Below are 23498 nucleotides of genomic sequence, written 5' to 3'. Positions count from 1 at the left end.
CTTGCAGAACATGATTCTGGGAACAGACATTCCACCATCTGATGTAGTTGCGGGTATTTGCATGTTCCCCTGCATAGTGGGACGACATGATTCGCAGCCCGCTTATTGTGCTTAAAGTAAAAACCCCTCGGGGGAGCCAAAATTTATTTGTGAACATCTGGCTAATTGTTCCTAAATCGTATCCTTCCTATTTGAGGTACCGTCATTCTTGGAATGTTGGTGAACGGAATGATGGAACATAGGAACATCGAGGAGATGCCTTTTATATATCTACCCCGCGAAAGTTACCGAGTATGGATATCCACTCGGGTTGGATGAAATGTTGGAGGATTCATGGATGTGACTATAAGTGAGCTGTTCATTCCAGGCTCATAATATGATGTGTCCCATTATAGAGCTTGGAAAGGAAAGCGCGACTTGATGACTTGGAGGTGACTATTTTCTCTTTCGATTGTCCATTTCATTTCAATATCAAAACACATACTCTCGACTTGAAAAGAACGTTCCCACGTCACTCATTGACAATGGCTACATTGTGTACCTACAAGCTGTGCATCAGCATCCTACTGTAAAGGCCACCTTATGTCTCTATTCCAAGACAGTTGCACTAACCGATCCAGTCTCCTTTCAACCTCTATCCTAGCAGACTATACAAAAGTGTCCTGCCCGACAATCACTAAAGCCACTTCGAGATCAGATTGTCCACCAACAACCCCGTCTTCCTGCCCGCAACCATTCTGCATCGTCGAATCACGTATCCCAGTCCCCTGCGGATGTCCTATCACTCTCCCAACAACTACATCATACACTGCCTGCTCAACGAGATGTCTTGAGGGATGTGGAACGTACTTTAGTGCTTTGGTCGCACCTTGCTCTTCCACAGTCACTCTTCCGACCTACACTCCTCCCCCACCACCTCCAACGACGACGCTTTCGACTATAACCGCACAACCAAGTTTCTGCTCCACAATTACCATATCAGAAGGTCCCGAGTGCTGGAATGCAGGATGTGGAACGACTTATAGTAGGTGCGAGACGACAAAGACTGTGACGTTGGAGTGTGGTTGCCAGAGTATTCCAACTGTCACGAGTTGTAAGGACAAAAAGAAGTGTGATGGAGGCTGCATTACAAGTTGGCAAACTGGATATTTGCCTTGTCCAACAACACCTTGGGGTCCGCCTCCTACAAGTATTTCGTATGGGGTTTAAGTGGGGAGCAGTATGAAAATTGAGCTGGGGACGAATAATGGAATTGAATGCTGTCGAGACTTCGTTCGTTGGTGTGGGTATATTGGGCGGTGTTGCTTTGAAAGAATGTTGTTGGAAGTCCGCTTGGACTGTGATATCCCATTCGTGTATGATAGCTTTGATCAGGTGTTCAACGGGAAATATTCAATAGCCACTGCTCTTGAAGAATCGAGAAAAATTGCTTAGCACTTGAAAAAAAAAGGAAGTCCTCGGACCATGCATCTGTATTCATAGTTGCATCCCTATTCAACATCTTCTTCCTCATCTTCACTGACCTCTTCCCCCGCTTCAATAGCCTTTTGTCTTCTCTTCGCGGCCCTCTCTCTTTTCATGTCCAATAGCTTCTTTAAACCCTTCGCAACATTGAACACTCCTCCTGTACCGACACCACAAGCAGGACAACTAGGATCCTTCCTATATCTCTGCAAAGCACACCTTTCGCAAAAGTAGTGCCCACATTTTGTAACAATAGGTTCCTTGTACCTGTCCTTGCATATAATGCACGCAAATGGAATACCTTCCAACGCGGCATCGTCATCATCTGACCCCTCCTCCTCGGCATTTCGATTCGCACTTGCTATCGTGGTACCTCCGATATTCTTCTTTCCCTTCGTGACGTTCTCCCATTCCTTGTCTAACTGCCAACCCGCCTTATAACTCTCTCTAGCATGGAGGTACTTGCAATTGTCACCGAATCCACAGAAACCTGTTTGTTTGTACTGGTTCGGTTAGTGCAACTCTCTTAGATTGGAGATACAGGGTGATCTTACATCTTTACAAACATCGGGGGCGAAATCTGTGACTGTAATGGTTCTGATGTTTGTAGGCGCTTTTATAGGACCGACGACTCTCGTGGGAGCATTGGGGTTCTTTTGGATGAAGGAGGTGGCGTTCGCAAGGCCTTTGTATGTACCGTCTGGAGCCTCTGACGTTGTAGCAGTAGCTCTTGTACTGCCTAGTAGATTCTTGCTGGATAGAGCATCGGTGGCATTCTCATCATACCAATTGCTTTGCTTAGTAGCATCGTTCGAGCTCTTGATTGTGGCACTCCGGTCTGCTGTGTATTTTGTGGATGTGAGCTCAGAAGCAGCGCTAGGATTGTTCGCCGATGAGGCTGTCACAGCTCCAGTATTCTTCTTCCTTCGTTTGATCTTGCGCCCTGATTCATCTTCGGAAGAGGAGTAGTCTGAGTCGCCGTCCAAGGCAGGTGGAGGAGTGGCGGCTCGTTTTCTTAAATTGGATTTTCCTTTCGTGGTACGCTTCTTGAAGAGAGCCACCGGTGCAGCAGGTTGGGGAGCTTCCGTGGACTCCATTGTATCAGCTCAATCAGGTACTTTATTTTTTGTAATTCTTCTGAAATTATTTGAAATATTTCATTCAATTTGATTCTTTTTATGTTGTGAGGTTGCCGTTGTCAACCTGTGCTCGAAATGTGTTGAAGACGAAAGGCTGATCTTTTCAAGTGCAACTTCAGCCTCGGCTTATTAATGTTGATGACTCAGGTTTCCAGGCCGAAACTGTGAGAATGTTCCGTGCCAGCATGAACCTGGTATGGCTGTCAACAACTTCTAAATCAAGCAAATTACGTCTTTCATGCAAGCCAAAGCGGATCGCATCAACGATCGATTCTGCGTTGTTATTCTGAGGCGTATGAACCAATCATATGCGCGGCCTGGTGGACATCTGAAATGCTGTAAACATTGCTTCGGCCACTTAAAACTGTCCCTGACTATCGAAGCGAACTAGCAAGTTGACCGCGAATCAGCCCGCACTTGCTGTTTTTATCGCGATCTGCCGCCCCAAATCCGTCTCCTCAACTTGATTTCCCTCCGCTGGGACTTTTATTCTTTTGCTGCGCTCCTGTGGTTGTCAACATCGACGGCAACCTGGTAGCTGGGACGACATCGTTATCAGTTTCACGCAAAGCCACTCGGTCGGACAGGTCACGCTCACGATACCTGTCTCAGGAGAATAAAGAAAAGCAGGAACGCGCCCTAGTCAACACAGCTAAATTGGGCTACCATACAACAACACATCGGGCATTCCTGTGAAACAGGCACTCTTTGTACTTCCAAAGCATTGAGTTGCACCAAATTCACTCCATCATCCGTAGATGATCAGATTACACGCGACCAGACTCCTCAACAACCGAAACGAAATTGGCTGGTGGTGCAAACAGAGGCGAGCGGGGACAGCTAGAGCTGGGTCAATCCAGGGGGCGAGCATCAATTAGAAGTCCTCGTGGGCTTGCTTGCTGCTGTTGGCATCCTTTAGCATCTTGCGGCAGATATGGCGACGTCTTTGGCAGCTGAGCAGCCATTATTGGCTTCTCAGCCAGATCTGGCGTCTCCCGACCAGAATGACCCATTCGTCTCCTCATCAACAGCCTCGAGTCACCACAGATTTTCACCTTTCGATGGTCAATTGTTTGCTTCCGGTCCGACTACGTCTCCAGAACAAGCGAAACGTGCGTTGGAGGCACATCTGGCCGAGACAGAGCGACGTATACAGGACACATCGAGACTGGGAACAAGACTTGTACAAGAACGCCAAGATTTAGCAGACCGCTTGAAGGAAGTGGAGAAGCAACAGTCCGACTCGGAGCTCACACCAGAGCTACGGCAGAAGATCATCGAGATTGAGAAGGAGTACAACGAACTGGGCCGTGAGACCGCCAGAGCCTTTCTCCCGAAATCTAGAGTGCCGAGTAATGAGCTGGGAGGAGGCGGATCACCATACACAGGTGGTGATACAAAGGTGACACTCACTTCCGTTAGGTGATGAGTTGTGGCTAACCTGTGACAGCGTTCTGCCAGTCCTTCGAAATTCGAAAGTCAAGGAACCAGTTCTCCCTCGAAACTCGGCGTGCCCAATCGAAAGCAACGCAATCAACCTTCGAATCGTGTTCATGACATCGAGTTTGTTACCGAAATCAGTACTTCTCTCATTGCACAGCTCCGGCATGTGCAAACTCAACTAGCAGAGAGGGACGACGAATTGAGGAGTCTTACTCTGGAAAAGTCGAGACTGGAGATCGAGGCTGAAGGTTTCAATCAGCGCCTGAGAAGTTTGGACGAGAGTGAGCACAGATACAAGGACGAGAATTGGAACCTTGAGACACAGATCCACGAGTTTCTAGCAGCCGCGAAAGAGGCAGCAGACCGCGAGAAGAAGCTCACCCAGAACCTCAACATTTTGCAGACCGAGAAGAGCGCTGCACAAAAAGAGCTGGATGACATCAAGCTAAGTCATGCAAAGCTCAGTGAAGATCATGCTGCGGTTATCAAGCACCATGATGCTGAACTGGGCACCGTTAAGCGGAGTATGACAATGGCCGAGACTGAACGAAACACTTTGCAACGCAAGGTCGAAGACTTGACGAATCAGAATCAAGAATTGGCCAAAGCTGTTGCTCACCAACGAGGTAGACTGGAAGACAGAGACCAAGGCCGCGGGTTCAGCGACGAAGATTTCGAGACTGCACCAGACAATGCTACCCCTGAACATTCTCCACCACCCTCTCCTGTAAAGGGTACACCTCGACACAGCATGCTGGAGTCAGAAACGCTCAAGAGCTCTTTGCACCATGCGCACCGCATGATCCAGAGCTTGAAGGGCAATATTCATAGAGAGAAGACCGAGAAGCTTGAGTTGAAGCGAATGCTGCAGGATGCTCGAGACGAATTGGATGCTCGCCGTAGCGACTTGGGTTCTGGTAATGGAAAGAGAAATCGTAAAGTGGACTCCAGAGAATTCAAGAAGCCCCTCAAGCCTGGTCAACTCGGAGGACTTAGAAACAGCCGAAGCGAAGTCTCTATTCTGGACGATCCAAATTGGGAGGAAGACGATGGACAGGCCAGCCCCAGCCATACAGCAGTCACAGCAGCTCGCATTGCAGCTGGCGCAGCTGCCGGGGGTGTTGCTGCAAAGTCTTCTGCTACATCCAGCGATCACTTTGAAACTGCTCCAGAAAACGACACTAGCGATGCCTTTGAGACTGCAAACGAGCGTGCCACCGAGACCGAGGATTTCCAAACTGGTGTCGAAGACATCAGTGGCAGCGACGAGCTTACAGAGACGGAAGGAGGCCCAAGTGTTCCTCGCCAACGGCCTACACCTCTCTCCTTGACGAAGGTTGGGAACCGCCAATCTTTCCGCAGTACCGCCTCAACTTCTGGCGACGAGTACGCATATGATGAGGTGAAGACTCCAACGGCTCAACAACCACAACGACTCCGACTGAAAGTCAGTCGAGGTGGTAATCGACGTTCCAGAGCGGTTAGCGAAGAGCCTCAATTCCAAAGCAGTCCCGCAAGCTTTGCTAATAGCAGTAATAATGGCACTCCTCAAGTAGGCCAGAGCTTGTTTGCAGAACTTGGGGATATGAGTGACGAGGACGATTCGATGCAGGGCACTCCAAGCCGCTTCCGTTCGCGATCTAACACCTCTTCAAGGCCCAGCACTGCTAAGGGGATGCCGGCTCCTTACGAATTTGTCCCTCCAGTACCAAAACTGCCGATGATTGATTCTAGCATGATGACTGAGCCTTGGGAACCTACGCCAGCCACTCCTCACACTGCTGTTCCTCTTGCTGATGGAGCCAACCTAGGTGGAGTCGCTCTAGCTGAGGCTGTCCACCTGATGCATGACGATTCTACTAAGCCTGGACTATTACGACAAACAAGTGATATGCAAACCTCAACAGACCCGGCATCTGAATACTCTTCGACTGATAAACACACGTCAACAGATTCGGAGCAGGCAATGGAGCGCTTGATGCAAGATATGCATACTTCAACAGACCCAGAACCTAAAACCCAGATGTCTGACGCAGCGATCCAATGGCACGATGAGCAGCTCAACAATCTTCTGAAAGTTGATAAGGAAGAAAGATCAAGACCGATTTCAGCTTCTACACTCAGCGACGCAGAGTCGCAATATGATACTGTCATCATGGACGAAAAGCTCAAAAAGTTCCCATCGCCACCATCATCCCGTGCACATACTCCAATGGCCAGCCTCGCTGGTCTCGAAGCGATGTCAAACCCGCTCACTATGTCCAATATCGTCTCCGAACACTTTGAGCCTTCGGAGCCCGAATCTCCTATCATTCCACAAACATTACCAGAACCCACTCCCAAACCCACTCTTGCACCTGCTTCGTTGGTCTTCTCGTCGATTCATTCTGTTGACACAGAGCCAATATCACCCAGAAGCCCTCGCCGTGATGCAGTCATTATACCTAGAGACGAATCAGATTCGGACGATGGGGTGGTGGTAAACCCTGAACAGTCAGAACCAACAACACCGAAGGCCACCTTCCTTGGATCTGTCTTTGGTTGGAACAAGGGCAAATCACCTGCAACGCCAGTCATCGCAGAAGATGAGACTCGTCAATCACCGAGCGATTCACCGATGGTTGAAACACCTGAATCTCAGCGTCCTTTCAAGGAAGTGTCTAGCAATCCTCATGAACGTGTTGCGAAGAAGTCACGTACTGAGACCATCGATGAGAGTTCACAGACTGCTTTGACTGCAGAGCAAATCGACGAGATGATGAGAAGCAAGCGAAAAGACACCATTGTCGCTCAAGATGCACAGAGAGTTGCATCTCCACCTCGTGGCATCATGACCAATTTGAAAGCCCGTCAGTCTCAAGAAAGCATTGGGAGTGTTGGCCGTGCGAGATCCAAGATGGCAGAGCCTGATTATATCCACGATAGTACCACTCCATTGAAGAGACCTGGCAGTGCAGGTAGTCGCAATAATTCCATGTCAAGCACACACCCACCTCTGCCCACAGATCATAAGCAAGTAATTGCTGCTGCTGCGCAAAGATCTGGATCATCTGGTGGTGGCCCGGGCAGCATGGGACCTCCGTTGATGCCAGCTTCTGCTTACAAGAGTAACCCCTCCTTCCGACCCAGAACTCCAAGCTCCCAGCCACCTTTAAGTCCTGGCTCAATTAGAGGCGGCACGACTCCTCGACCTATGCATTCTTCTGGAACTGCTGACATCCATTCGCCTACCCGTACTGGTCGGTCTCGAACCTCGTCAGTATCTTCTTTTGTATCAGAGATTGACACTCGCTTTAACATGAGAGCCGGAATGCCCCCTGGCATTGACCCCAGCACTGATCCCAGAATGATCAACGCAATTACCCAAACCATGATCGGAGAATATCTCTGGAAGTACACTAGAAAAGCAGGACGTGGAACTATGTCGGAAAACAGGCACCGACGTTATTTCTGGGTCCATCCTTATACTAGGACACTTTACTGGAGTGACCGTGATCCGTCATCTGCAGGCCGGGCTGAGTTGAAAGCAAAGAGCGTGCCAATCGAAGCTGTTCGAGTCGTAACTGACGACAACCCTATGCCCCCTGGTCTGCACCGCAAGAGTTTGGTCATCATGACACCGGGTCGATCGGTCAAATTTACAGCTACTACCGGGCAACGCCATGAGACTTGGTTCAACGCTTTGTCATATCTGCTGTTGAGAACTGGTGAAGATGCTGTTGCGGATACGGACCAAGTTGCTAATGGCGCGCTGACCTCTGAAGACGTTGCTGAGTTCAATCCTGGATATGGTGGCTCCGGTACAGCTCGCCCTGGCCCTCCATCTCTATCATCTTACAACAGTCGCACTACAAGAAATGAATCTCCTATGCGCAAGAGCTCCCGTTTGTCAATGCAACCTCAACTGGCTTCTACCTCTTCACGTCCTTCGGCGGGGACATTTTCGCGGCTGAGCAGTTATTGGAAGCCCGGAAAGGAAGGATCAGCTGGCATTGGAAGCTTTTCTAGTCGTCGAAGCCGACACAGCATTAGTGGCACTGGGAGTATATATGAGGCTAGCGAGGTCCATGACAGTGCTGAAGATTTGAGAGAGATCATCGAAAAGCAGGATAGAGAGTCTGGCAGGCTCGAGAATGTCAGAGCTTGCTGCGATGGTAAGCTTTTCATATCAAAATAGAATATAGAAGTGGTAGCCGCTAACGTTGATACAGGTAAACATGATGTTGGCCACCTACACCATTCTTCCACCAAAAGCCGTCATCAGCTTCCTATCGGTCCGGCTTCCGCCTCCAAAGAACCAGCCTCTACACGCAACGAAAGTAGAAGCAGCGTATTACGACGCACAGACTAAGTGCAATACCAACAACCACATCCCTACCTAGGGCTCTCCTTCACGATGTTATGTCTTTCCTTCCAATCTGAATCAAATCGCAATCTACGGATAGCGAGCGAGCGTCACGGCCTTGATCATGCACAAATTCAAATCTCTCCTTTTGAAGTAATGAGTGTGAGTGTTGTGGCAATTAAAGATAATTACATGTTGAACATGACGAGTTTATTTCTCCTTTCTGTACGATGTACCCGGTAGGATGGTGGGGTGAAGATGGGAATGGAAGAGAAAATTGTTTGAGGCAGCAGGTAGTTGACTAACAAAGATACCAATGCGGACTCAATTGTCTTCTTGCCTTCATGACTTTAACATCTTGGTGATTCTTTTGTTTCATAGTAAGACTTACCCTTAGGAGCTTTGGATTTTTCCCAGCAAGTGCTTTCAACTGTGTCACTGCTCGCTTACCAACTTTTCCATTTCTATTTCCCGCTCGCGATACGTCTTTAGTCTGCATCTGCTCCCAGAGTTGCACATTCAATGCAAGGCTATCGCCCGATCACACGACTTTCTTCAAAGGCCAGGCATCTGATACGGCAGCACAAGACAAAGCGTGACATATATCCAATCGGACCCCAACCGGCGGCACCTTATATCCCTCAACCATCGTACGAGTTAAGAACTGGGTATGCATGCACAGACAACTCGCCCCGTTCACCCCGCATTTCTGGAAAATCCCCACTTTCTCCATCGGTGAGCGTTGGACGTTCTAGACTTTCTTGGCATTCATTCTGCTTGAAGGTAAGAAGCGATGTGCACGGAAACAAGTTACGGTTTCGAGAGCAAGCGTTGCGCGTGTGTTTATGTGCATGTTGTTGCGTGTCGGGATGCGAGGTTACCAGTCGATGTGAGCGAAGGTGCGAAATCGCGGTGGCCGAAATGTAAGGCGAGGAAGGGAGTTCGGAAGGTTGATGGTGGGGTTGTGAGTGAAGGGTGTTGGGAGTTGGATGAAGGTGGCAGAGGCAAGGAAGGGAAGTGTGAGAAGAGGTTCGTTCTGAATGAAGGTGGGGCACTGGTGATATTGGGATCTTTGGCTGATGAGTTTGAGTAGAATGAAAGTCCACGTTCAAATTCCACGATGACAGGACGCAAGAAACTCATGCCAGAATATCATCAGTGCTCATTATATCAACAAATTCGAAAGTCGTTGCCGTGTTGAAGGTTGATATGAAGAGGAGAGGAGAGATGGTCCAATTACTTATCATGAAGCGCCAATTTATCAGGAGCGAAGACTATCAAGAGAGGAACATACGAGGGCATTTCCAGCGATTGCGATACGGTGACGATGGAGGAGAGAAATCAAAACATTCAACCATGTCTTCTTCATTTGCCAATGAGGTGATTGAAAGAGAGACTGAGAAGTTGAAGTGACATGGATAGATCGCGTTGAGGGACGAAGTTGTTCAAGTGATGTTAGTGAGTAAAAACGTTTTTTGCAGTGAAGATTGCCTTCAGTCCTCACTTTGGAATGGCGTAGAGAGTGCGTGGGGCCATCAGTAGACGCACGTCCCTTCTCAAGATTTAGCCCATCATCATATCTCTTTTTCTTCTGTTAAATGACCACAAAGACAATGAGCATAAGTGACTGATATAGAGAATATGAAACTCCGATGCGTGATGGATCCCGTTGAGAAAATGAAATCCAAGTTCTCCAGGAGCTCTCTACTCGAAAGTCCCATACAACGTCAAGACATGAAAGGTTATCAACCTTCACCAGTCCCCAATTCGGATGAGGTCACCAGAGATGAGAAGGTGGAGGTGGGAAAATTCCAGAGACAGATCGATTATGAGGTCGAGAGGAAGAAAGGAGAGCATCCAGAATGGGCTGTCCCTAAGATCGAGTGGGTTGTGGCTAGAGAGCTTCAAGTCAAAACTTTTTGATCATGACATTAATCAGAGTTGACATGAGGTTCTTTCGAGGGGGAGTGCGCGATAATTTCCCAAATTCTGCATAGTCATTCATATTCAGCACAAGACCAATGCAATGCCAAACATAAGGGTTTTCTTTTGGCGGAGAAGAGGGTATGAGATGAAGGTCGTTTAAACCTCATCGATCTCATCTTCACCATGAAATCTGTACTTAACCAAAATTCGACTCTTCTCTCCTGAGGCTGTATAAATCAAGTGATACAAGTTGAAACCAGTGACGTTCCCCAATTCAAAGCCAGCGGGATAGGTACGTCGCATAGTCGTCAACCACGCTTTGAGGTCGGTCTCGGTTGCGTGCCTCTTGAGTGCTATACGTGGCCACCATTTAACTCGACCTTCCTTTATCTCCGAAGCGTAGTGATCTTTGATACATTCTTGGAAAGCATCTAGCATCTGATGGTGTATATTCGTTAATGAATCCGAAGCTGATAATTTGGTAAACAACCATGAATTATCCTTGCCGAGTCGAAATTGTTGACAGCTACCTAGCGGAACAGCTAGGCCATTGCAGATACCACTCAAGGTCTTGTCGTACATGGACATGTGGCGCTTTGTACCGGAAAGGTACCCGAAAATGAGAATTTTTGTTCGAGAAGTGAGGCCGGTGGCACCGCACTGATCTCGGACGAGGTCTAATTTTGCCGTGGTAGATCCATCAAGCGCCATAGTCAAGACAGCATGAGAACGATATTCTTCTTCCTCTGGGGTGTTCTTTGAGATCTCTACTTCCTTGATAGCGAATTTTGTAGAGTGGCACCGAGCAAGCTGTTTACGAACTGGATACCTAGGTATGTTTTACGGAAACCACCTGGCTGCAATGTCAGATCTGATACTGTTTTTTTAAAGTATAAGCTCTATCATACCAAACATCGTCGTCTCGTATCACCCCACAAAGCTTTAGCCGTCTCTGGAGAGCACCTGTCTTCCTCCGCGCGATTTTGCTAGCGAAGCCCCAGAATGGACGATCTCCAGCACACTCAATCGAAACTTTTCGCGTTGCCAGCTTCTTGAAGTCCGTGGATTTAGCGACAGGAAGAGTAGAACATCATAGCATCTCAGGACGCGTCGTCCACGATGAATCTGTTTTGCGACGCATCATATTCAGCCACTAAGCCACAATGAGGGTTGATCCATTCCCGGAATGACCTGTCTGATCTAGCAAACGCGATGCATTTAGCAAAATGAAACGAGTGATATTGAAGATTTGAGCTGCGGAGGTCGAGAAACACAGATTCGTAGAGTAATTTTGAATGTAGTCTAATTTTCCGTTCCAAACTCGCATCAAAGATCTCCAATCCATGCCACCAAAATGCCACCATCTAGATAGAACTCCTTTTCCAATCGCGCCTTAATTCACAATGCATCCAACATGAAATCATGCATCGACTCTCAAGGCGATCGCAAATATCCAAAACTTCGCAGCAGCCAGTGCTGCGGTGAAGGTAGGTCGTAACGACCGTCTGCTCGAAGTTGTTTTCGCGGAACCCCTCGAGTCTCTCATAACAACACACAACCACCGCCTTCCTTCTTCTTCTTCCGCCGTCGGTGGTGCCTGTGTGGTTTCCTCTCTCGACCACCATACACGAGTTCTTCTTCATAACTTGGAGCTGAGCTGTTGTCCTTTCGAATGATCTGCCTGCAAAGATCTATGAATACTTCATCCACGTTCGCTGCATTTGTTAGTTCTCGATTCCCAACACATCTTCCTCAAACTCACCTCGACGTCGTGCGGATGTTTCATAGTATGGAGCATTTCCCCAGCTTTGCGATACAGCAAATGCTCTCGATCGAGTCACCACTCTGTGTTCTTCCAGGTCGGACTTGTTGCCAACAATAACGATTGGGACATTTTCGTCGTCCTTGATCCGGATTATCTGCTCTCGAAGCTCTGATAACTCGGAAAGACTGCTCTGGCTGGTTATCGAAAAGACAAGTAAGAAACCTTGGCCAGTTTTCATGTATAACTCCCTGGATAACGAGGTCAGTACCACTTCTAGCTCCGTCTCTCAAGTCTCACCTCATGGCCGCTGTTTGAAGTCAGCAAGCATCACGTGACTGGATTTCGAGCTTCACTTACTGAATTGTTCTGTGCCAGCAGTGTCTAGACTGGATGTCTGTCAGCTTCAGTGCTCATAATCAGATGGAGTTTCACACATTTCCAGCATGCATTGACGGCCCTGTTATAAGGTTAATCAGGTGCTGCACAGACTCCTTTCATGACGACATCACTCACATCAACCTCAATCTGCTTCCGGTACGAATCCTCGATTGTTGGGTCATAACTCTCGATCCAAACATTTTGAACGAACTGCGCTGGATGGAGGTCAGAAAGATACATCGTGACATGGGACAGAGGCCTTACCTGTGAGGCAGCTCTTCCCTACGCCGCCTAGATTGCAGAGATTGTCAGCTGAGATATCTTCTCCTGAAAAAGTCTCTCGTCCTCACCGGCACCCAGGACGACAATGTGATAGTCCCTCCTGCATGATTCCCACAGTCAGCAGCTGCAGCTTTCTCTCCAGGATCGGCCTTCAAACCTTTGCGACGTCCTCGCTGACATAGTTGCGCGGTCGAGAGTCTCCAGCAAGCTCTGACAGGCTTCCGTGACAGACAGACGGCGAGCGACAAATTCAATGCTCTTCGTCGTTCGCCAGGCCCCGACTCGCTCTCCCTTCACGCTCACTCACTCACTCACGCAGCTGCTTCCCTGCGTTTCGTTTCCTCACGGCTCCCTCCCGCGGTGGCTGGCCGTTCTCGATCGATGCGCAATTGACATATAACATATGTATTGATCATGGATTCTCGAATCCGTCAGGGGACGATGCTGCACGGATGGAATTTCTAGTCCGGCTTTAGACCGCTACCGACCCGACACAGGAGGCCTTGACCATGACTTTGGGACGGACTGAATGATTGATTGAATGATTGACTGGTGGACTTGACTTTCGCAAACAAAAGGATCTCAGGGGCTCAACTGAAGAAATTCTGCAGCGGCACGACCGCCCGCCGCAGAGGAGGAGCCTTTCCGCTTCATTTTGTATCTCATCTCATCCACGCACGCCGCTCGCTCGCTCGCTCCCTTCTCCTGTGGCGACAGGCGATTATGCCCAAAGCAAACTGAGGTATCTACGCATCTCTCCAACGACGTTGGCGACTCGCTATCCATACATCATTCCAGGTACGCTTCCCCTGGACCACTTCTGTCGCTGCCATGGCCATTGGACGGCGGAAGCATTCCAATAGTCTGCACCGTCTGATGGCATCATGGCCAGTTCACGCATCTGCACCAATGTCGGCGCAGAATTGGAGGTTCTTGCGTCCTGGCTTCTCCGACTCGTCGCCTGTCCCGCACACTGGCTTGCTTGCACGCTGACCTTACTCGCCCTAAACGGCGCCAAGAGTGAAGGATGGCGCTGACCGGATTCGCTTCCAGGCTGCTGGGCGCACACTGGTCCGCAAAAAGCTCTCCTCTCCTATTTTGTCTGCATTTGGTGACCCTGGGGCCCCATCATAGGTTGCTGCTGTCATTCATGCAGAATATATACATATTGCTCTCTTTGCTTCTTTAGATATGGGCCGCATACGAGAACGCAGCAGATGGAGTGTAAGAGAGGATCACGTGTCAGAAGTATCCTGCACGCTTTGAAATCACCCAGCGCTTCGTGGGGGCAAATGTTGCACAAATATTCTATTGCCGCTCCTGAATGGCCTCAAATTTGGTCTTAAAGTTTAACCCATCAAATCATGTTCTGGTCGAAGTCGGCCCGTCCAATGATCAAATGGTCCATGCTTCAAGGGATGCTGGAGAATTTGTGCATCAAACTAGTGTTGGAGATTGTTGAGAAAGACATATCAGCTTTCAGTACGTTATGTTGGACCTGTTCGGAAATATTGCATCGATGCAGCTGCAGCTCAGCTGGACCGCTCCGCTGCATGTCTGCGTTGGTATGGTGTTCTTGGTGTTTCACTTGGAAGCAGCATGATTCAGGGTTCATCTACGTGTGTACCTGTTGATTCAGCGATTATTCTGAGGTCAAACATTGAGCAAGGATCAGGGAGTTAGCTTTCTGTGGTCCAGATCAAAGACCCAATCGTTGAGAATTGCATCAGATGGTTTCTATTTTGAGTCTGTAGCTTTGACAGGACGCTTCTGTTCCAGTATGGAAGAGGACTGACCCGATACAGTGTCGATGGTCAAAAAGATTCAAGGAATTGTATTGGTTGGAAAGAAGAGAACCCCTCCAAGCGACACCGAGGTAATGCTGGGATTTCTCTAACAAATATCTCGCCTTATGTTGGTGAACAGAGTTTGCAAGATGCACCTGTTCTGTTTCTCTCGTCTCAGAAACAGCAATTACGCGGCCAGCAAAGTGACAACGCAAAGCTGCCGAAGCGCTTCGCCCAGGACTGGCCCATCCTTTAATTATTCAGCGTACGATATCAAACTTTAGCCAGTATGGTGAAAGCTAAACACGCTGATCTCGTTCATTCCAGGTCAAGTACCCCGATCACCCTGAGCCTTCAGGTCAGCATCGAAGGTCGCACCATGGTATCTAAGCGACCATCCTCTGCTATGGATAGAGGTAACGAAACACTGAAGAGTGTCTATCCCTTCCATCACTGGAACAATGGAACAATCATGGGATGAGCACTGACAATCTTCTGTGCGAGAGTGATGCTTAGAAGAAATTGAGTTTAAGGTGCATATACAGTAGATGGCAGGATTATGGCAGGTACTTTATATTCAGAATAGTGAAGTTGGCTCTCCTCACAAGTGGAGTCTACGTTGAGGGGGAAGAAAAGTGAATAAGACGAGAAATTGTGTGTGGAAACTGGATAAGTCGTGATGCAAGAGAACGATAGACCTTGAGCATTTGTTTCTTTTCTCGGAACGAAACAAAAGATTCTCAAATCCAATTTTCCTTCGGAGACAAAATCATCAGACCAAATCGACTCTTAACGTGAACTCACAACATCTAGCAAGATTGGACATTGTGCTGTACAGCCTCAAACAACAGTCTTGGCTCGGTACTCGAACAGCACCGTAGCTCCGTCAACCGCCGAGTCGAAACCCGCCTCAAAATGACTCAAGAACGGCATGAGGCTTACCACACGTTAATTCCCATACAAAATTCTCACGCCATAAAAGTTCTCCGAGTCCACAGTCATACTCTGACTCTTGATTCCTGCAGCCTCAGTCCGCAGCAACGATGACTCCTCGAAATCCTCCTCGCTTAACGGTCCTCTCGACAAGGGTGAGCTCTCTCGCCCCACCATGTATTTTTGATACTTAGAGAGCTGGGGAAGCTTTGGATTGGGGTATGGATAAAATCAAGATGAAAGAAAGAATTAAGATACCAGATGCGAATAATTCAATTGAAGTTGCAGGTGATAGTGAGGGGTTGGAGTGGCGAAGGGTGAGTTGTGTTCTATCCTTCCGTGAATTGAAGGAAAGACCTCGAATTGAGGAAAGAGTCTAGGGGTTTTTTCAGCGAAATCATGATGGCCGGCGGAAATCACGAAATAGTTTAAATTGACATTTCTCAGCCCTCCAACCCATCACAACCAACCTCAAAACCGAAATTCCTACCGTACCTAACGAAGAAACCAGCAACCGCCCCAAAAGCCTACAGTCGACCATTAGAGACCACCAAATCCGTTCCGAAGTTCGCCCAAGTCGCATCTTCTAGTAAAGAAGCCATCCTCCCACCACCAAGAACGGCAACATGCGACATGGCACCTATCCTACACCTGCCCCTCGACATATGGCACCTCATAACCTGCCAACTCCACCCCTCGACCATCAGTGCCCTAACCTGCACTCATCCTCTCTTACACAACTTCCTCACACCAATCCTCTACCATTCCGTCGACCTCAGTCTCTCGGCCCCATCGACCGAATTCTGGCCCAAAACCAACATATCCATAATGGACCATACCTGGTCCCGCCGTTCTCACATTGCTAAATCCCAGTACCTATTCATTAAGCAGATTCTCGCTCATCCGGATCTGGCTCTGCATGTCAGGACACTTAATTGGACGATCGGATTAGAGAGGATGGGGTTATTGCCTGAGGAAATTCAGGGCGAGAAACCAGTGTGGAAAGATGAGGAGATGTATGCTGTGTTTGAGATGTTGAGGGATGTTGTTAGACTTGATGTTAAGACTGGTACTAGGAGCCATGGACACTTGCCTTTGGATATGGTTGGGAGGGGATTGTTTCCGAATGCGAGATATGTTAAATTGAGTGGGATTATGAGGAGAGAGTTTGTTGATGCTGTTCTTTCGGCAGACATGCAAACCCAGAGTAGCGACGATGCCAGAGGAAAAGGAAAGGAGAAGGAGATGGTAGGCTTGGAGAACCTGAGCCTGGATAAAGTACCCTTGAAGACTTTGAATCTGGATGATTTGCAAGAGGAGGGCACATTCCAAAATCAAGCCACGCCATACGCATTCCGTCGAATGAGTGCCAAAAAACGGTTATTAGGAACAGAAGTACCACAGGAAGTTCCGAGACTGGGACCTTGTCAGCCGATGCAACACATCCTGACGCCAGCTTTGTACGACAGATGCAGAACGCTCCAGCGGTTGTCGATTCGGGTCTATGGAATGTCTGAGAGGGGGAGTTCGGACGATGAGTTATGGATGGACTGGGCTGTCTTCATCGAGGAAGTGAAGCCTCAAGAAGTGGTCTTCGACTGTGATAGGCTGCCGAGAAGCCATGGACGAGGTGGTGGGTCGGCTTTGAGGTTTGCGAGGTTGCGAGAGGCGCGTGGGAGGGCGGCAGTGGCGAATGATAGAAGGTTTGGGGAGACTTTGCTCCCGGTCTTGAGAGGTGGCTGGGAGGGACTGAAGCTTGTTGAGATTCGTGGTGTTGGCGAGAGTGTGGTCAAAGAGCTTCGAGTACTCGAAGAGAAGGGGGTTAAGGTAGTTTTTGATGTGGATAATGAGGAAAGCTACAAATGGTTGCGTACGAACGAGGGAAATTAGCAGAGTCTGATGAGCTCAAATAACTTCTAATAAAAGTGTAGGCTTGAGATAGAGAGGAGGCCTGAGAACATGCATTTGTTCAACTGAGCTCTAGTCTATAATTATATATGTCCATTAGTCTTGATATGCTTCAAGCTCTTTCTCATTCCAGCTGCGTACAGATCAGTATAATTTGCAGAAAACACAAATGCAACAATAAACTTACTTGACAAACTTTCCACTTAATTCTTTGTCTGCATTCAGAGCCAGTCTTGCCATCACATTCCCTGGCTGCTCTGGCTTTAGCAGTTTACCTTCGGTATGCAGGCTCCCAAATTTCTCTGCGTCCTTCGCATCCATGACGTCCTTATTCTTACGGATCTCGGCTTGCATTTCGGTATCCACTGTTCCTGGTCGGATCGCGATAGTCGTAATATCAGGTTCTTCATTCTTCAGAGTCGCTGCAAGGTGATTGAACGCCGCTTTCGAAGAACCGTACGCTCCCCAAGTGGAGTAGCTGTTTAATGCAGCGCCAGAGGAAGTCAGAATGATTCTGCCATGACTTTGACGAAGATAAGGCATTGCTGGTTGGATCTAAACGACATTAAAATGTTGGTATTCATGGAATGGTCTGGACAGGAACTCACGAATGCGATGGCGCTGAAGAGATTAATGTTGTAGGCAGATTGCCATTCTGCTGCAGTGGTATCTGCTACCCTCTTCACAGGACTGAGCGTTCCATGATTTATGATGAGGCCATCGATGCGGGAAAAAGATTTTATGGCTTGTGAAATGACTTTGGGTCCGACCTAGAAATGAAGAAAAGGTAGGTGAGCTTCGAAAATCTTGATCTACGAATCGACTGATGATTTAAATGTTAAATGAGAAATGAAATGCAGCCTCTTGAGTTTGACATGCTTCAATGAATGATCATATAGCAGACATAGGCTCGCAATCATTATTCGGGAGAGTCTACATACGAAAGCAGTACAACAAATATTGAAATCTCATCTCAGACTTTGAAGTACTTTCCAAAACTCCACGAGTCAAGAACAGGGTCTGAATCTCAAGCCAGGATAGCAATGAACGAATGAAATAGCCACGCACCTCAAAATCTGCAAGATCAGCAGCCAGAAAATCAACTTGTCCTGGAAACTCTTTCTTCAACTCCTCCATGGGAGCTTTAGTTCTCGCCACGAGAAAAACATTATGCTTTTGGGTAAGCAAATATCTTGCAATAGCAAGACCAATGCCTCGACTTGCACCCGTCAGAATGATCGACTTCGTTTCTGACATCTCGCTGGATATGTAGATTTTGAATGCGATATCGACAATGTGGAGAGAGCTTTTGAAATTGAGAAGAACTTTGAGAGAATCAGCCCCGCCTCACCCCTGTAACCCCCACTTCCCCGTTTTGGAAGCTTCAAAGAACGTCATATCTAATCTTACAATAATTCCACATCACTCTCTCCTGCTCCTCTCACAATGTAACCACAAACAGCAATTCGATATGGCTACATCAAAAACTGTCATTCTCGGCACAGGCATCATCGGTCTTTCTACAGCATATTACCTCTCCGATTCCATTTCTCCCTCGAGCATCCATCTCGTCGACCCCTCACCCGAACTTTTCGCGTCTGCCTCCGGACGCGCAGCTGGCTTCTTAGCAAAGGACTGGTTCTCATCACCGCTGGCTGCACTAGGAGCGCTGAGTTTCGAGGAGCATAAGCGTCTGGCAGAGAAAGAGAATGGGAGGGAGAATTGGGGATACATGCGAAGCACCGGAGTATCGTATACACCAGGCTTGACTGGTGGTAGGAGAACTAAGAGGGAGAGAGGAGAGGATTGGCTACGGCAAGATGCGAGCAGAGCAGATGCAGCGAACGAAAGCGTCAGTGAGCTCCTTGCTGGGAATGAAGAGGAAGCCGGTCCAAGGTGGCTGAGTCGAAGTGAGGGGGATGCGATGGAACTTATTGGGGAACAGGGAACCACAGCACAAGTGTGGGTCTGAGTATACCATCTTTCCTTGGACTTATAGTCCAATTACGAAGATCAATTAGCTGATTGTTTCGAAAATAGAGATCCATTACGTCTATGTCAATTCCTACTCAAATCCTGCCTCGATCGTGGGGTACAACTCCATCATCCGGCCCGCGCAATCTCAGTAGGGAAAGACATGCGGGATGAGTTATCTAGTATTCGAATACTGAATACTGATACCCAAGCAGTAACAGATATACCATGCACTAAGATTCTCATCTCGGCAGGTGCTTGGTCACCGCAAGTCTTCAGCGCCCTATTTCCGGACTCAAGAACAGGACTGCCCATTTCGAGTCTAGCAGGACATTCTATTGTCGTCCGGTCTCAGAAATGGAGCAAAGAACATGAAGAGCAAGGTTGTCATGCTGTGTTTACCACAGACTCGTCAGGATACTCTCCAGAAATATTTTCGAGGATGGGAGAAGAAATTTATATCGCAGGTCTCAACTCTTCCGTTATTCCTCTTCCAAAGCTCGCTACGGAATCCGAACTGAACCAAAGGTCGATTGATACGTTGAAGAAAACTGCAGAAAGGTTGCTAGGTGCAGATGGATTTGAAGTGGTGAGAGAAGGATTATGCTTTAGGCCTGTGACAAACCGAGGGACACCAGTCCTGAGCCGAATCGAAGATGCGAAGTTGGGGAATATTAGTACGAGAGGTAACGAAGGGGGTGGGGTCTGGCTAGCTGCTGGACATGGACCTTGGGGTATCACAAATTCATTGGGAACTGGGAAAGTCATGAGCGAGATGATAATGAGAAAGAAGACCAGTGTCGATATCTCTGGGCTGGGCTTGTAATCGAAATTTGGCTTGCATCATGAAACACAGTTTAGAAATTCTCCCTAGACCATTGTCTGATTTGGAGTTGTGGTGATTCAAGCACTTGAAAGTCTGGAATTGGGTCGAGTATTGTAAGAACAAGTGGGTCACAGAAACGAGCACACTATGAGCACTCAAGATCTATGTCTCGAAACTTCTTAGTTCAGAACTTAAAAGTCCAACATAGATTTAACGCCTCTGCAAATCATATTGTCTGGAAATATCCAAGTATACTATTCTCGTTTTTTTTAATCAGATAAACTTTTTCAAGTTTATAATAGAGAAATAGAGATTACTTTCCATCAATGTGTGAAAAGACGTAGCAATTTATGAAAATGATAATTCTCGAGTCGTCGAAGGACTTTGAAGGTGCTTGCGCAATTCGCACGTGCTGCGCGGATGGCGCGAATAGCGCGATATGCAATGAGATCTCAGGTGAGGAGAAGCAGGATTAGTACTTGATAACAAACATTATCGATTTTGGATAGGTATATAATGCTTAGATGGACGAGAGACACCTCACTTTTTGTCAATGTCTAGTTACAAGCCGGTACATGAGAACGTTGACAATTGTTATTCTTGATATTGCTTTAGATTGCGGGCGAGATGTACGATACTTTTGCAGACGACACACTCTTCAGTTTTCGCCGATGTCTACCGGCAAGCTAGAACATAAATCCTCGACAACGGCCAACATCTATTCACAAATCCTCCCAGACAAAGTACCCCTCACTTTTCGTTGTCTGTGGTCGCCATATTGTTTGACCGCGAGCCTAGCATTTGCCAAGTTCCGACAATTTCCCAGCGAAAAGGTTACGGCATATGGCAAAGCTGAATCCGTAAAGGGAGAATCATGTGCACAAATGCGGGACGTCGGTGGAGGACGTGCATTGGGTCTAGATGACCAAATGTTGCTTGGGATTTTGCTTCCTCTCGATCACTCAAGTCTCATTAGCGGCCGTGCAAACAGGGCTTAACCTGTACTTTTCAAATCTGTGAACGAGTTCAGCTGATACCCAAGAACACTATATCAGATACAACAGATTGAAAATGAATTTCCACAACTTCATACCTTCTCAACCTCAACATCCCCTAGCGAAACCTTGCTTGCATCATCCTTCTTCCTCCTACCATGGATTTTGATCTCACGCTCAGCAAATTTGAACTCGCCATCTTGCTCCTCGCACTCTTTCGCAATATCATCGAACGTCTTCCCTTCTGACTTCGCGTGCGCACGAATCTTACGAGTTCGGAACATCCAGATTAGATGGCACACGAAGATGCCCGCTTCGAGAATGACACAGATGATGTAGAGGACACCTCCTAGAACGTCAAAAGTGTTTTGAGCCACTTTCGATCGTTAGTGTCTGATCAAGGGGTGAGTGAATAAAGGAGGTGGCACGGACCTAGAGCCATGAGAGAGAAGAATGCACCTGACCAGTCGATGGTGAGGAAGATCTTAACTTATTAGCTTTAATAGCATTGGATGGAGTGTAGTCGATTATACCCAGTTGATGCCAATGACTCTTCCGCGACGTTTCCAGATTTCTAGGTAAGGTGGAAGTAGGCCCAAGGCGAGGAGTATACTCGCTATGACACCTAGGATGATCATTGGAAAGTCTATCCCCCTGTCGTACAGTGGCTGCAACTTTGAGTCAATTGATCGACATTGCAAACTTGTAGTAGTGACCTTACCCTCAAGGTTAAAATTAGAGCAGCCTCAGCCCCACCAAAAAGGGCCCAGACAACGAACCCCAATGTGGACGCCTTCCAAACGGGCCATTTACTAGACAATGTCAGCAATAATATGGGACAACCAAGAGTGTTCTAACTCATGATAGATCAAAGTCTGCGCCCAACTGATGAGGCAGAAGGTGCCAAAACATTGAGGCTGAACTTGAATCGGGATGTTGAAATTCTGCAAGGTGTAAGCAGAAGTTTCTTGGTAAGAGAGGGGCTTTAACTTGAGTGATTGAGTATGCTCCAAATGGTACAGCACCTGTAGGTGTCAAAGAATGAAGCAGATTGGTATCAAGTAGACTTACATATTGCCCACAAGAACATCATAATGCCTGGAAGACCCTCGGTATTCTTCGTCCTGTAGTTTGTCCATATTCTGAGATTGGTTGTCAAGTGGGGCCCATAAGAAGATGATCGCTGCTTACTGTGGAATCAACTGCGGTGGTTAGTCTGAGTATGTTGGTAGATGGGGTGAAATGAATGCATTTCCCAGCACTCACTTGAGCTGGAAGTGAGAAACAAAACAGGAAGCATGATGTCTAATTCCATGGGATGTCATAAACGAAGGGGAAAGCTTACTTGCACACACCAACAACTCGATCAAGGTTAGTTTGCGCCACTTCCTTTGAAGAAGGGACGTACACTATGACATCCAATCAGCTCTGAAATGCCACGGAAAGAAAAAGGAATTCCTACCTGTCCCTATTGTCTAACATGCCATATGAGAAACAAGCCTCGAAGTTAAACATGTGGTGGTGTACTCACACCAAGAACATTCGCTGCCTACAAAGCCAATTAAAGTCAACATATCAAGACAGCATTAGTGGGGAAGCTCACCACCGGAATACTAGTCTGCGGGGCCATAATATCGATAAGGTTAAATTAAATCTAACAATTTGAAATGCAAAAAGATAGCAAAGGAAACAATGAATGAAGCAAGACAAACATGGAGAAAAATTGTAACTGGAATGCGCTAACGAAAAGATGGAGAAAAGGTTGACGAACGGGTATTACTTCATGATGTGCTAACACGCTAGTTGGAAAGGGGAAGCGAGAACCGATGAGCTATTGTTGATACTTGACCTTTCTAGGTTCCAAAGATTCTTGGATGTCGGGAAGAATATGAATTCCTCTCTTCTTGTCAAGGTAATAGATAAATGGTTGCGAAACTACCGGGATATATCTCAAGGTAGAAAAAAAGAGTTTGTGCTGCAGTGGAGTGGTACTTGCACTAAGCGAGTGTGAGTCCCACTAATTCTGGCGGGACTGACCGTTGCCCACACATTCGGTGGGAAATGCTAAAAACAAGAATGTCCATGAAGTGAAGGGTAAGAAGGATGCAACAATTACCAACACAACTAATGGAAGAAGCGTACAAATGTAAAAGTGCAAAAGAGAGGATTTGCAACCGCCGTGAATCGAACACGAACCTCCACCTAACATCGCATGGAAGGGTGGAATCCTAACCATTGGACCACGGAAGCAGAGATGGTTTCTTGTCCAAATCTGCTTATACAAGACTATAGTCTACTTACTAGAACCCAAGCTCAGTAGACCAAAGCGTAGC

At 47.5% G+C, this 23498-nt stretch overlaps 9 protein-coding genes and 1 non-coding gene across 10 annotated transcripts; 4 read left to right on the top strand and 6 right to left on the bottom strand.

Annotated features, from left to right (window-relative positions):
- The first annotated feature begins 175 nt into the window (after nt 1-175).
- LY89DRAFT_278469 (uncharacterized protein) lies at nt 176-1364 on the top strand. The gene has a single exon (XM_018206437.1). The coding sequence runs from the start codon at nt 583-585 to the stop codon at nt 1207-1209; it is 627 nt and encodes a 208-aa protein (XP_018064200.1). The 5' UTR covers nt 176-582; the 3' UTR covers nt 1210-1364.
- An 89-nt stretch (nt 1365-1453) lies between these two features.
- On the bottom strand, nt 1454-2674 carry LY89DRAFT_788083 (uncharacterized protein). Its single transcript, XM_018223133.1, has 2 exons — nt 2019-2674; nt 1454-1967 (listed from the first exon to the last, which is right to left on the bottom strand). Exons 1-2 carry the CDS (start codon nt 2559-2561, stop codon nt 1491-1493), a joined length of 1020 nt encoding a protein of 339 aa, XP_018064199.1. The 5' UTR covers nt 2562-2674; the 3' UTR covers nt 1454-1490.
- Nucleotides 2675-3266: 592 nt separating this feature from the next.
- On the top strand, nt 3267-8488 carry LY89DRAFT_278438 (uncharacterized protein). The gene is made up of 3 exons (XM_018206435.1): nt 3267-4005; nt 4054-8200; nt 8258-8488. Exons 1-3 carry the CDS (start codon nt 3538-3540, stop codon nt 8395-8397), a joined length of 4755 nt encoding a protein of 1584 aa, XP_018064198.1. The 5' UTR covers nt 3267-3537; the 3' UTR covers nt 8398-8488.
- A 1905-nt stretch (nt 8489-10393) lies between these two features.
- LY89DRAFT_278452 (uncharacterized protein) lies at nt 10394-11460 on the bottom strand. Its single transcript, XM_018206436.1, has 2 exons — nt 11226-11460; nt 10394-11170 (listed from the first exon to the last, which is right to left on the bottom strand). The coding sequence occupies exon 2, from the start codon at nt 11026-11028 to the stop codon at nt 10474-10476; it is 555 nt and encodes a 184-aa protein (XP_018064197.1). The 5' UTR covers nt 11029-11170; nt 11226-11460; the 3' UTR covers nt 10394-10473.
- Nucleotides 11461-11770: 310 nt separating this feature from the next.
- On the bottom strand, nt 11771-13247 carry LY89DRAFT_278291 (ras small monomeric GTPase). Its single transcript, XM_018206434.1, has 9 exons — nt 12900-13247; nt 12811-12842; nt 12725-12751; nt 12596-12675; nt 12517-12539; nt 12440-12468; nt 12380-12389; nt 12080-12330; nt 11771-12032 (listed from the first exon to the last, which is right to left on the bottom strand). The coding sequence occupies exons 1-9, from the start codon at nt 12920-12922 to the stop codon at nt 11860-11862; spliced, it is 648 nt and encodes a 215-aa protein (XP_018064196.1). The 5' UTR covers nt 12923-13247; the 3' UTR covers nt 11771-11859.
- A 2451-nt stretch (nt 13248-15698) lies between these two features.
- LY89DRAFT_740905 (uncharacterized protein) lies at nt 15699-17352 on the top strand (the record flags this gene model as incomplete). The annotated part of the gene is made up of 2 exons (XM_018220650.1): nt 15699-15779; nt 15910-17352. 2 exons carry the CDS (start codon nt 15699-15701, stop codon nt 17350-17352), a joined length of 1524 nt encoding a protein of 507 aa, XP_018064195.1.
- A 31-nt stretch (nt 17353-17383) lies between these two features.
- Nucleotides 17384-18664, bottom strand: LY89DRAFT_628140 (NAD(P)-binding protein). Its single transcript, XM_018211173.1, has 4 exons — nt 18439-18664; nt 17979-18140; nt 17558-17925; nt 17384-17503 (listed from the first exon to the last, which is right to left on the bottom strand). Exons 1-4 carry the CDS (start codon nt 18625-18627, stop codon nt 17467-17469), a joined length of 756 nt encoding a protein of 251 aa, XP_018064194.1. The 5' UTR covers nt 18628-18664; the 3' UTR covers nt 17384-17466.
- A 129-nt stretch (nt 18665-18793) lies between these two features.
- On the top strand, nt 18794-20409 carry LY89DRAFT_628136 (FAD dependent oxidoreductase-like protein superfamily). The gene is made up of 2 exons (XM_018211172.1): nt 18794-19332; nt 19411-20409. Exons 1-2 carry the CDS (start codon nt 18842-18844, stop codon nt 20168-20170), a joined length of 1251 nt encoding a protein of 416 aa, XP_018064193.1. The 5' UTR covers nt 18794-18841; the 3' UTR covers nt 20171-20409.
- A 371-nt stretch (nt 20410-20780) lies between these two features.
- On the bottom strand, nt 20781-22968 carry LY89DRAFT_690233 (PQ-loop-domain-containing protein). Its single transcript, XM_018216056.1, has 13 exons — nt 22769-22968; nt 22697-22714; nt 22628-22640; nt 22511-22527; nt 22357-22367; nt 22237-22307; nt 22156-22190; nt 22024-22109; nt 21887-21977; nt 21699-21833; nt 21598-21649; nt 21264-21541; nt 20781-21184 (listed from the first exon to the last, which is right to left on the bottom strand). The coding sequence occupies exons 1-13, from the start codon at nt 22793-22795 to the stop codon at nt 21179-21181; spliced, it is 840 nt and encodes a 279-aa protein (XP_018064192.1). The 5' UTR covers nt 22796-22968; the 3' UTR covers nt 20781-21178.
- A 366-nt stretch (nt 22969-23334) lies between these two features.
- On the bottom strand, nt 23335-23415 carry LY89DRAFT_t77. The gene has a single exon. It is a non-coding gene; the product is annotated as a tRNA-Gly (tRNA).
- Between the last annotated feature and the right edge of the window lie 83 nt (nt 23416-23498).

The sequence above is a fragment of the Mollisia scopiformis genome (assembly GCF_001500285.1).
Source record: "Mollisia scopiformis unplaced genomic scaffold LY89scaffold_28, whole genome shotgun sequence".
Taxonomy (NCBI): Eukaryota; Fungi; Ascomycota; class Leotiomycetes; order Helotiales; family Mollisiaceae; genus Mollisia; species Mollisia scopiformis.
Note: the sequence above shows the minus strand (reverse complement) of the source record. Positions and strands in the feature narration are given on the sequence as shown.

Excerpts from the sequence above, each read along its gene's own strand:
- LY89DRAFT_278469 (XM_018206437.1), top strand. The coding sequence starts at position 583 with ATGTCTCTATTCCAAGACAGTTGCACTAACCGATCCAGTCTCCTTTCA.
- LY89DRAFT_788083 (XM_018223133.1), bottom strand. The coding sequence starts at position 2,561 with ATGGAGTCCACGGAAGCTCCCCAACCTGCTGCACCGGTGGCTCTCTTC. Across the intron at positions 1,968-2,018 it reads CCCCCGATGTTTGTAAAGAT|TACAAACAAACAGGTTTCTG; the intron begins GTAAGATCACCC and ends TAACCGAACCAG.
- LY89DRAFT_278438 (XM_018206435.1), top strand. The coding sequence starts at position 3,538 with ATGGCGACGTCTTTGGCAGCTGAGCAGCCATTATTGGCTTCTCAGCCA. Across the intron at positions 4,006-4,053 it reads ACACAGGTGGTGATACAAAG|CGTTCTGCCAGTCCTTCGAA; the intron begins GTGACACTCACT and ends AACCTGTGACAG. Across the intron at positions 8,201-8,257 it reads TGTCAGAGCTTGCTGCGATG|GTAAACATGATGTTGGCCAC; the intron begins GTAAGCTTTTCA and ends ACGTTGATACAG.
- LY89DRAFT_278452 (XM_018206436.1), bottom strand. The coding sequence starts at position 11,028 with ATGGCGCTTGATGGATCTACCACGGCAAAATTAGACCTCGTCCGAGAT.
- LY89DRAFT_278291 (XM_018206434.1), bottom strand. The coding sequence starts at position 12,922 with ATGTCAGCGAGGACGTCGCAAAG. Across the intron at positions 12,843-12,899 it reads TCAGCGAGGACGTCGCAAAG|GAGGGACTATCACATTGTCG; the intron begins GTTTGAAGGCCG and ends GGAATCATGCAG. Across the intron at positions 12,469-12,516 it reads CGTCAATGCATGCTGGAAAT|TCTAGACACTGCTGGCACAG; the intron begins GTGTGAAACTCC and ends ACAGACATCCAG.
- LY89DRAFT_628140 (XM_018211173.1), bottom strand. The coding sequence starts at position 18,627 with ATGTCAGAAACGAAGTCGATCATTCTGACGGGTGCAAGTCGAGGCATT. Across the intron at positions 18,141-18,438 it reads CTGATCTTGCAGATTTTGAG|GTCGGACCCAAAGTCATTTC; the intron begins GTGCGTGGCTAT and ends CTTCATTTCTAG. Across the intron at positions 17,504-17,557 it reads TTAAGTGGAAAGTTTGTCAA|CTGGAATGAGAAAGAGCTTG; the intron begins GTAAGTTTATTG and ends ATCTGTACGCAG.
- LY89DRAFT_628136 (XM_018211172.1), top strand. The coding sequence starts at position 18,842 with ATGGCTACATCAAAAACTGTCATTCTCGGCACAGGCATCATCGGTCTT. Across the intron at positions 19,333-19,410 it reads CAGGGAACCACAGCACAAGT|AGATCCATTACGTCTATGTC; the intron begins GTGGGTCTGAGT and ends TTTCGAAAATAG.
- LY89DRAFT_690233 (XM_018216056.1), bottom strand. The coding sequence starts at position 22,795 with ATGGCCCCGCAGACTAGTATTCCGGTG. Across the intron at positions 21,650-21,698 it reads GAGTCATTGGCATCAACTGG|ATCTTCCTCACCATCGACTG; the intron begins GTATAATCGACT and ends TAATAAGTTAAG. Across the intron at positions 21,542-21,597 it reads CTTCTCTCTCATGGCTCTAG|TGGCTCAAAACACTTTTGAC; the intron begins GTCCGTGCCACC and ends AACGATCGAAAG.